The sequence below is a fragment of the Achroia grisella genome, unplaced genomic scaffold, assembly GCF_030625045.1.
Source record: "Achroia grisella isolate CSIRO2021 unplaced genomic scaffold, CSIRO_AGI_Agris_v1 utg544, whole genome shotgun sequence".
Taxonomy (NCBI): domain Eukaryota; kingdom Metazoa; phylum Arthropoda; class Insecta; order Lepidoptera; family Pyralidae; genus Achroia; species Achroia grisella.
In genome coordinates this window covers 3,393,234-3,404,602 of record NW_026712929.1, presented here as the reverse complement: position 1 = coordinate 3,404,602, position 11,369 = coordinate 3,393,234, and the positions used below count along the sequence as shown (strand labels likewise).

Genomic DNA, 11,369 nt, shown 5'->3' with positions numbered 1-11,369 from the left:
TTTTCCTTTTAATAAATAAATTTGGCTCTCAAACCCCTTAATTAATATATTTCTGTAGATTATAATTTCATGCAAACTTATACGAGGACAATAAAGCAATATCTTTGTTGTCGTTTTACAAAAAAATAATATTTAAGTTTTTACCCGTTGCCTAGTCACCAAAACGTGGACAACTTAACTTGGGACTAGATACCTCTGTGTGAATTGTAATAATAATTGTAGTAATTGCTGTAGTAATAAGGATATACAATTTTAAGTCTGTAAATATGGCAAAGTTTTACCATTATAAATTTTACCTTTCCTGAAACTAACTGTCCACAATCCTAGTACAGACTTTTTGTTAACGATACAATAACATTTCCATTCTAGTACAAAACATTGTACGAGTTTTAGGATATAGGTTGAATGCGAAGATCTCTGAGGTTAGATATCCCGAGTACATACGAGGTTAAATGTTTTAAGGTTGGCAACCTCTATTGTCAGTCGATAAAGTCACTAGTTAGGCAGTCAGTCTATGAATCAGTTCACATCATTATACATGTGAACTTAATGTGTAGTTTTATAATTATTGTGTTAAGATATCATGTCCGAATACTAAAATAACAATTTTATCGTTTATATACTATATATTTAAATTAAAATAAAATAAAATATAGCATGGCTACTATATCCTCAGCGCCAGCTCCAGGCATGCAACAGATCGATTTATCTAAGTTGAATCTTCCTCAGTTGGCTCAATTGAAACAGCAACTGGATCAAGTAAGAATATAATAATTTAAATTTTTATAATCTACAATAAAAACTGACTTACGAGTAACATAATTAATGTAGCCCCGAGACGCGAGAAAATTCTTACGACCGCAAACAAATCAAGTAGCTCACGCGAGTAGTTGGCGCAGAAGTTATTTTTATAAAAATATATATAAAATTAAAAGTTTATTTATCTATTAACAAATAAGTAGGTCTAGTCATTGATACATTTTTAATATTTTATATACAATATTGCATCCCATAAGTGCAGAACTGACGAAACACTGAAGATATTGACGGACTTCAATTGTTACACATTTTGTCTATACTCATGATATATGGTATAGAATATATGTAGAATATATGGTATAGATATATAGTATGAATTTTTTACTTTTCGTCTTTGTGTAATTATAATAACTTGGATTTTTTTCCAATTTAGATTAAAATCTATCTTTTAATATTATTATTATTAAATTACAGGAGCTAAATGTTTTCCAAGATTCTTTGCAAACATTGAAGATGGCTCAAGGTAAATTTGTAGAGTCTGGTGAAAGTGTGGACAAAATAACACCAGAGACTAAAGGGAAAACCATTTTAGTTCCACTTACAGAGTCTATGTATGTTCCTGGAACTATAGCCGATGCTGAAAATGTCATTATAGATATTGGCACTGGGTATTATGCACAGAAAGTGAGTATTCCTAACTGGGTTTCCTCTTTTGTAATTATTTTTGACTTGACTTTTAATATAGTTTTTTCAATGGGTAAATATGGAATGGAAAATACTGCCAGTGCTTGTGGTGTACTATCAATAGTGATGGTTGTCCCATTAAGAATTTTTCTGTGCTGTGGTCAAAACTACTTTTTCTTTTGTCCACCAATAGCATTAAGAAAGTCCAAAAATGGTTTGTTTATATAGAAATATCTTGTCTAAGATGAATAAATACAACAACTGGCAACTCAGAAAGCAGTCAAGTAACAACATAGTTTAGAATGAAATATGCGATTAATTTCTACTGTTTTCATGTGACGTTAGTAAAAGAGTTTGAATGCATTTATTGCAATTTTGTCTTGCCTATATATGTGTGTTATCTACAACCTTTTTTATATGAACTGTGAATTATTTTTTATTTGAAAGATGGTTTAAATACCTGTGGTCTCATTATTTTAATCAAGATTTGATTTGAGACTGGTCATTATAAAATTTTAGTATGTATTATTATTTTAGGATATTGATGGTGCGAGAGATTATTTTAAAAGAAAGGTTCAGTTTGTAACAGAACAGATGGAGAAAATTCAAATGATGGGTATAGAAAAATCTAAAGCAAGAGAAGCAATCTGTATGATTATGGAAATGAAGATACAAGCACAGGCACAGGCACAAGCACAAGCACAGGGACAATCACAATCGCAGAAAGCTACTAGGTCATAACATTAGATTATCCTAATGTATTTCCTAGCTACTGAATGAATATTCAAGCTGAATTCATATAAATAACAGTCTTTATGTTTAAAGAATTTCTATAATTAAAAAATACCATTTTTATATTTTGAATTTACGAAAATCAGTTGTATTTAGCTAACTTACCTTAATACTAATTTTGAAATTTTGAGTCACTTTAAAAATGTGTCTCAGCTTCTCATATCTTATTTTAAATTATAAGATATTGTAATTTAATATTAGTTTGCATTAATAAATTTATTAACAGTGGTTAATGATTCTCATTTACCTATTCTTAACTGAAAATATTCCATTGGTTATTGTCATAGAAATATTTTTTTATACTGTTCAGTTTTATTGGGGTTTTTTATCTTATCTCTAATATACATACAAGTTCTAGAGTGCGATATTGCATGTGTATCTGTTGGTGTAAAGATATTTATCTATATTTTAAAAACCTCTGTTACAAATATGCAAATACTTCAACAGACTCCAATCAAGCAAAGGTCGTCTTTGTCTGTATTTGAACTGCCTGTCAATTGTGTCGCTATGAATATTCTGATATTCATAATATTGTATAATTTATTTTAATGGCTCTATAAAGAGCTTCTGATGAACATACATAGTGATACTTTCTTATCCCAAAAGATTTCAATGTTTCCTTTTCGTAAAAGAATATGTAATCAAATAATATCTTTCTTTCCTTACTTTCTTTCTTTTCATATTTTATTCCATTCTAACCAGAATTGATAACTAAATAGTTTTTAGACAAATATTCATTAATTTATTAATATTCATTAATTATTTTATCATTTGCAAAAAAACATACGTGGTCTACTTTCTCATTTGACGGCCTCGGTGGTCTATTGGCCTAGTACATCGTCTTACTTCCGATTGTCGAGGGGTCGACTCCTTGCACGTGTATAGTGTAATTAAGTGTTTCTGTCCGTTTCCTAGTACCCTTAGCTTGAGATTAGATGACGCTGCGTGGATTATCCAGGGATATTATTATTATTATTATTCTCATGGACATAGGAGTTAGTAAATAAAATAGAATTAAACTTGTGACACCAAAATGATTTATTTTTTTAATAGGCCGAAATGATAGCGCTGATATCTACAATATAATGACTTATTATAAACTATATTAATAATTATCTACAATATTTCTTAGAATCACAAAACAATATTAACTAAATAAGGCAACGACTATTCCTTAAATTTGTAAATAATGTCTAAATAAGTGTCATAAATGAAAATTTTAATTTTAATCGAGTATTTCTTACCATGAACACGTGAAAAGGTGTTTGGATAAAAGGTAATCTTTAAACATTAATAAGGAATTTACATTGATATCAGCTTTAAATAATATTAATAGGTACATTATATTAAAACTGTAGTTAGAATCATAAGCTATTGAAATGTTGCAAAATTCTCAGACTGTAGGTAGCTTCATACATTTAGCAATTTGAACTGTAGTCCTATAATGTAATAATATATGATAAATATATATACATCTGTGTAGCTGAAATTTAAAAAGATTTAGGTACAGTATTACCGAATGAATTGTTTATAAATACATTTTCAAATCTAGTTGCATTAAACTGTATAGGTACTCTAGGATATACATAGATGTAGATAATGAAAAGAAAATAATATGAACGACACATCGTTAGTTAACACTTGTATTTTTAGAATGCACTTATTTCAAATAAGGAAACTAAATGGATATATTTAGATTAAAAAAGCAAATACAAAGAGAAGGAAAATATGTTTTTTCTATCAGCCACAAAAGAATATTCGACATATATGTGTACCAAACATCACTTGATTTATTTAATGTTTCTGATATTTTTCGCGTATACTTAAGAAGGATAAAGAGTCCAACAGATGTGTAAATAAAACTGATGCTCACTGTACCTATATATTTTTCACAATGTGTTTAAATGGTACATTTTTCGTATATCATTTAATATTTCACTCTAATATTGACTGATATCAGCACCCTATATATTAACTCGTTTATGTATTAGTAAAAATATTCATAATTAACTGTAAGAACTAGATAACTATCTATATACAATTAATTACATTATGCCGTATTTAAATGTAAGATTTACCATATCGGTACAAAGATCATTGCCAAACTTATATTATGTCGTCGCTCTTGGGAAACAGTCATTTCTTATAACACCATGAGTCCCACATACACATTTGCGCTATCGAGTGTTACACGAACAGATCGCTTGCCTGCTCGGCAAAGTCCTTATCTCAAATGGTGTAGTATTCAGGTGCGAAGTCATTAGCCAAATTGCTGAGGAAGTGGAAGTCTGAGGAGGAGTTGGAGTTATCGCCGGCGGGAGCGGCATGCGTTGCTTCATAAAACTGTTGGAACGAACCGTACTCGCCACATTCTCCTGCGCTCCCGCCATACGCTTCGCCGGTTGCGCCGCCCTGTGTAGCGCCTGCTCCATATCCGGATGCAGTTGCCCCTTGTTGCGTACCGTACCCACTCGCATCGTAATATGCATTTTTAGCGTACTCAGTGCCATGTGAATTTTTTTGGTTGTCATTACCATAGTAGCTGTGTGAGTGGTCATGTTGACCGTCGTGATAATGGTAACCGTAGTGGTTGTTCGAATATGCCATGTGCTCACCGTAACTTTGAGATTGATCGTATCCTGCATGCCCATATCCCGCTTGGTCCTTTGTGTACGTCGCGTATCCATAATTTTGATACATTTCGTGTGGATAAGTCTGTCTAGATCCAATGCCATTGGCAGGTCTCGCAGGAGAACCTTCTTGTTGCCGTCCATGTTGTTGGTTTCGTACGTAAGTATGTTGGTCAGTGCCTTGTAGGCCTGAAGCATAACTCTCGTAATTTCTATTTCCTTGTGGGTACTGGGACAACTTCCCAACAAATTGTTTTGAATCCATCCGGAAATCTGGATGAGGAATAAACTGGCCAGGCGGCGCATTGCCTCTTATAACATACGGAGGCATTGCATTAGGCACAGCCTGGGGATGAGGTGGACCGGGAGGTCCATTCGGAGGCGATGGCCGAGGATAATGACCAAGTGGACTCTGATGGATACTCGATGGTGTCCCCGGTGTCGACGATGGTGTCAAATTCACAGACGAGAATTTGGCCCCATCTGGTAAACCTGTTATCGGCCCGAGGCCGTCTTTAGATGATGAAGGTGAAACTTTGCAAGAAGCATCTAAGGAAGGGGACCGTTTTCTTGACTCTTGCTTAATTCGCTTTGCTAAATTTCGAGTTGCTGCAGGGACTGTAGAAGACGGAGGATGTGCATCTCTTGAGTCGTCCTCAGCTAATTTATCTAGAGATGATGAAGATGCTACACTGGAAGCACCATCACTAGCAAAACTGTTATTATTTGTTGCGCTAGGTGTATTGTTGTTACGTGTTCGGGATGCAAGCTCAGGTAGGTCTTCGGCTGGCGAACACAATGCCCCCGGCGGTAGTTCGCAGCCCTGACAACTTTTCTTGCCAGATAATGGTCCGTCATCGTCCAGAAATTTGTCTAGTCCCGTCTTTGAACTTTTGCCGCCTTCAGAAGTAGTGGAGTCTTTGTCATCTCCATCTTCACTTTTGCTCAAAGTTTGTCTCTTGTGCTTCATTCTTCTATTTTGAAACCAGACCTTCACCTGTAAAAATGAAATTATATTAGTCAATATTTACTCAAATATCTTTTATTTTTTAGCATTATTATTAGATTGTGGAATTAACTAGGATATTTTCCATTTGATTCGTTCGGTGCGTTCTTCTACATAATAAAAACAAGTAGGTAAGGTACCTATATTATTTTTAAACCGACTTATTATACATAGACACAATATCATAAGTATGTTTAAAAAGAATTTTCGTACATATCTATTAGAAATATTATAGTAGTCACGACTTTCACTCCCTTTCAAATTATTTTTTTAGTTTAAACACACCCTGTGCCCTTCGTCGTGATACCTATAATCTAATATTCATGTTAAATTTCATTAAGATCGTTCCGCCGTTTAGTTGTGGAAAGGTAATAAACATACAAGACGGACAGACACACTTTTGCTGTTATAAAATTAAGATAATTTTATCTATGGTTAGGTACATAGGTACCTAAATAGGTAGGTACCTATAAATATATTGCATCAGTAACTACCTGTCTCTCGGTCAGGTCCAGCGATGCAGCGATCTCGATTCTTCTAGGTCGGCAAAGGTATTTATTGAAATGAAACTCCTTTTCGAGTTCCAAGAGCTGCGTATTGGTATAAGCAGTACGCAGCCTTCGTGGCAGACCATTTTCTGAAAATAATGCAAAATGCACGTTATTGCATCGTTCCTCCTTTACCTATTGAAATAAGTTAAACATATTCTGTAATAACCAAATGGTAGATCATAAGCTACTATTTAAATCGCATGGTGTAGTTCTTAAGGCTAGAGTTACATATAATTAATTTTGTAGAACGCTATTCCTAGAAGCTTTCAATAACAGGGTTGCGAGGCGGTTCGCGGGCGCGCTTTCCTTTAATATAATAACTTGATCGCATGTCAGAGTACCGCCCTTGACGCCATTGTGTCGAAACGGTGCTCTTTTTATTTTACCACAAAATACGAATTGGAATTCGAAATTCAAATTACAAAAGGGCGTCGAATAATGGGGCGATAGCGTTCGCGTGTCGTTTCGGTCGTGCGCGTCCGCAATGTCATCGGGTGCATTTGAAATAATTCTTAGTGCCTAAATAATAAAGACTGTATTCAGCGTATTGCTATTGAATAATGTTTGTGTGGTGGGGTTGGTGGCAGTGGCGGTTGATTGACGTTGCTCGTCAGCTCTCGCTTTCGCCATTGGACAAGGGCAGCTGTCAATCAAACGGAACGCGGCCCTCGGTTACGCGTGGCTCGTTGGCCTCGATCTGCCTACAAAATCAAATTTCAAAATTTCCCTACTGTACTGCGCCCACATTTACTTGAGTTATTCATTTTCATTATATTATAAACCACGTTACTAAAAGTATCTACCTAATATTGTCGACGTCCGTAAATGTAACATTAATAATTATAAAGGAGGTACCTTTATAATTATTAATGTTACATTTTGGTAGATAAGTTCCATGTATCTAACTCTGACTAAACTAACTTGCATACGTTATACGTACTTGAACAACGTTACTAAATTATCAGTTTACTGGAGCCGAAACTTGATAGCCCTTGGTCAGCCACTAAAATTATTATGAATTGTGAGTACAGTCGGTAACAAAATTGAAAGTCGGTGTTTATGCAAATATACACTTAAGTGGCGGTGGCTTAGGTAGTACCTAATCAGGAGTAATGGCTAGCTATGTATCATGTCAGGTTGGCCTCCAGCGTCAACCAACAATAGTTTCCAGGGAAGATCACGTGGTCCATTAGTCGTGGTCCAAATTATTATAATTATCCTATCATACTCTACTGTTGTTTATAGGTTACCTATTTCAGACACTCAGAAATTTGTCCTAGTAATTTTTGCATTAAATTTATAAAAAAAAAATGTCTATGTAGGTACTCTTTAGTAGTCACCATTTTATAAGATATTATTAAATTATTAAAACAACAAAGAGGTGGTGTCACTGCAGGTGTACCATAAAATAATAAAAAACACTTAAAGAGGTAAGGAATTATTAGTACTTAGGTAATAGGGATTTGTAGCTAACATTGCTTGTAACGTACCAGTTTAGGTGCGATCTTCACATGGTCTCCATTAGAAACCACTTATTATTGTTCACCTTGATGAGATAATTTAATCTAACTTTATTTCAACCAATAATTTTTCACTGGTATACCTATCGTACGTAAAGTTAAAGCCCAAACATTTAATCATATAGGACATTTTCGTCAGTTTATGCATTTCATTATTTATTAATACTAAGTAGGTATACCTATCGTCCAGTTCAGTTATTAACATTAGTTAAGAACAACTGACCACAAACACAATTGTTGCAGACGCAGCATATTATTATTAATAAAAGTATATTGCAACTCTGTTTAATTGCTACGACTTGTGTACGCGGTTGTACAGAGGGACGTAACCAAAAGATGCAAGTTGGTAAGTTTTTGCTCCAGATAATAGGCACGATTATGCGGGCTGGAGAGGTGCCGCGTATAATGTTCGCATTATCACGATGTTATACATTTCCCTCCACTGAACAGTGCACACCGAACAACTGAACCGTTCCAGTAGGCTCTTCTGTCTGATGACTTTTGTTTATCATTATATATAAGAAGATCATATATATAAATAATGTTGTTGGTCGTTGCTAGGTACCCTTTACTACTTTTCTGGACGTAGGTGTACCATCTCCGCAAATTGCATATTTTATCAATACTATAATTTGTACTGGTAAAATATGTATTGAGGCCTTATTGTTTCGGTTTATTATTATCAATCTATTTATTACTTTGCTAATCTATTTAATTAGGTACATATATCTACTGTGTTTCAATTGTTAATGTGATACTTCAGTACCGTAAATCATTGATAAAAATAAGAGGCATAAGTAAATTTACGTAAAATAGTTACCTGTTCAGAATATCTGTGCATATTATTAGATATAAAAGATTATTAAATTTAATAGAACATTTTAAGCTAATAAATTTGAAGAGCACGTTTTTCATAATATTACTAGGTACTTTTAAAGTTGAAAGTAAAGGATATAATATACTTATTATATCCGTAAGTAAAGGATATAATATACTTATTATATCCTTTACTTTTAAGCAACCTTAAGGTTGCTAATTATAACGGATCAAAACTAGAAAAATATAATAATTCCAAAATATTTAATAAGTTAACAAGAAGCGACATAACAAAAATACATTTAAAAGTAAAACAGTATCCTAAACATTTTTGTAGACACGTGTAACGAATATATATATTGTTTCTATAGATATGTATGTATAGATGTAGGTATGTGTATCTTTATATTATGCATTTATGTGTACCTATGTATATATAAAAGTAAATTTTAAGCGCTTTAGCTATAGACAAGTATTTTACGAATTTTCTTTCAAATTCCAATATTATAGATATTTATCTATTAATGATTACTTAAAATGCAGACGGTAAAATGAGAGTTGGGTAGTAAATGTTTTTAAAGACGTTATAAATGTTTTGCAGTAAATACGCTGGTAATAAATGATTGTTAAGTTATTTCGACTTGGGTAGGTTACCCTCTTGCGGACGACTCCGGGTATCGGGGTACCTACAGTGACAGAAGATTTACAGTGGATTAGGGTCACTTAGTACATGGCTCGAGTCAAGAGTCAAGTCGTCCGCACATAATTTAATATTGTTACCAGCTATACCCTTGTTTTATTGAATTGTTTCACTATATGCAATAAAATATTAGAAATCGTAGGCTCGTCTGTCTGTATGTTGTCAATAATCTCAAAAGTTTTATGGGGTTATCAAACTCTCTATACATCTATATTAGTTGTTACCCGCGATATCGTTTGCGTGAAGTTTAACTTTCTTTGTTCATAAAATGAATAAAGTTTCTAAAATACAAGTAACCTAAGCTATACATTACCTATCTGCGAGTGAAAGTCTCGTCAAAATCGATCCAGTTGTTTCGAAGATTGACAGAATAAAGGACAGTCAAAAACGTTTTAATTTATTTTTATTCCTAAGTACCGTATATACTTTCGTATGCATTTAGTGAAAGCTTTTAATTAAAAATTATAAACAGATACTTATATATTTGTATATAATATACAATTATAAAAAGTAACTTAGGTATGTCCCTCTCCATTTCAAATATTTTGGGTAAGTATTTTTATGTCAATTAGCTATTAAACAATCAAATACAATTACGTTTGATTATTATAATGTCACGTATGACATGTGGTCCAAAGACACGCTTTGTTAGAGAGAGAAGTTTATATAGAGTTTTGCGCATTCATATAATAAAATATTTGAAGTTAACTGGAACAAAACAAGGTTTATTATATAAAATATTTAATAATCAACAACTTAAACGCATATAATTATCATTTACACAAATTCTTTGGAAATCAACAAAATCAAAACTGCATTTAGTAAAAGCTTTTAATTAAAAATTATAAACAGATACTTATATATTTGTATATAATATACAATTATAAAAAGTAACTTAGGTATGTCCCTTTCTCCACAGTGGGCAAAATAATTCCTGCTTTCAGATCAAGTCGTATCTTCTTTTTTGGCAATTTATTTGTTTTTTGTTTTTCCAATATTTTGGGGTATCAATGATTGACTTTTTATGTCAATTATCCAAGCTATTAAACAATCAAATACAATTACGTTTGATTATTATAATAATCGTCATTTTTTATGTATAATTAAACTCTGAAATAACAAATTGCATCATAAATACAAAGTAAGAACTGACTATGACATGTGTAATCGTCATCACCAAAAGATTAAACACGGCTTATATTACATAAAATGACACGATGCTGATTTCAAAATATAAATATATTACAAAGGAATGAGTCTCTCATTTAAGACAAAAATCCAATATTTCAAGCAAAAAACAATACTCACTTACGGATGTGTTCAGAGAGAGAAGTATAGCCTTTTGTGCGCTAGAGGAGGGGTTTCGTACCTATAAACCGTTTTTGAAATACTTCTAAATATATGTAGTTTACGAATTTTTATCACAATTATGTAACTTGATAAAAAATTTGTTTGAACGAGTGTTTTACTTCCAACATTCTGGAAAATATTAATCAAAGTTTATTCCATCTTTAAAAATATATGAGTGTGACGAAATAACGGAGTCTGCAGGTAATGAATTATCGACTAATTGACCATAGCTGTGTCTAACATTTTTGATTAGCAACTAAAGTTATTTCGGTGGCGTAGTAAACAATTTGCAAGGATACGTGTCGAGAGAAGCCCCTCGGGTAACTTTAAATAATTAATCAAGAGGCGGTAAAGGATTAATGCGGTGGCCAGTTGGCGGTTGGATGCCATTAGAGAACGTTCGATGCCCCTACACTAAATGTTGCGGTCACATTATTTGTGTCGGCATTCGGCATATGGTACCGACTTTGAGAGAAACTACACAGTTTACACATATAAAATTTGTTGCTTGAACAATTTAATTTCGAGTATGTGCTTACCCAATATTTAGCTTAGACAGTA

General features: G+C 32.9%; 2 protein-coding genes across 2 annotated transcripts in view; one reads left to right on the top strand and one right to left on the bottom strand.

Moving 5' to 3' along the window:
• Window positions 1–511: 511 nt before the first annotated feature.
• Window positions 512–2,460, top strand: LOC131847884 (prefoldin subunit 5). The gene is made up of 3 exons (XM_059197573.1): window positions 512–759; window positions 1,234–1,443; window positions 1,981–2,460. Exons 1-3 carry the CDS (start codon window positions 658–660, stop codon window positions 2,182–2,184), a joined length of 516 nt encoding a protein of 171 aa, XP_059053556.1. The 5' UTR covers window positions 512–657; the 3' UTR covers window positions 2,185–2,460.
• Window positions 2,461–3,370: 910 nt separating this feature from the next.
• Window positions 3,371–11,369, bottom strand: part of LOC131847867 (homeotic protein proboscipedia) — a 64,967-nt gene continuing 56,968 nt past the window's right edge. Inside the window, exons 3-4 of the mRNA XM_059197556.1 lie at window positions 6,366–6,508; window positions 3,371–5,862 (exon numbers count right to left, since the gene is read on the bottom strand). Coding sequence (XP_059053539.1) covers window positions 4,465–5,862; window positions 6,366–6,508 — 1,541 coding nt within the window. The 3' untranslated portion in view covers window positions 3,371–4,464. The remainder of the gene's footprint in view (window positions 5,863–6,365; window positions 6,509–11,369) is intronic.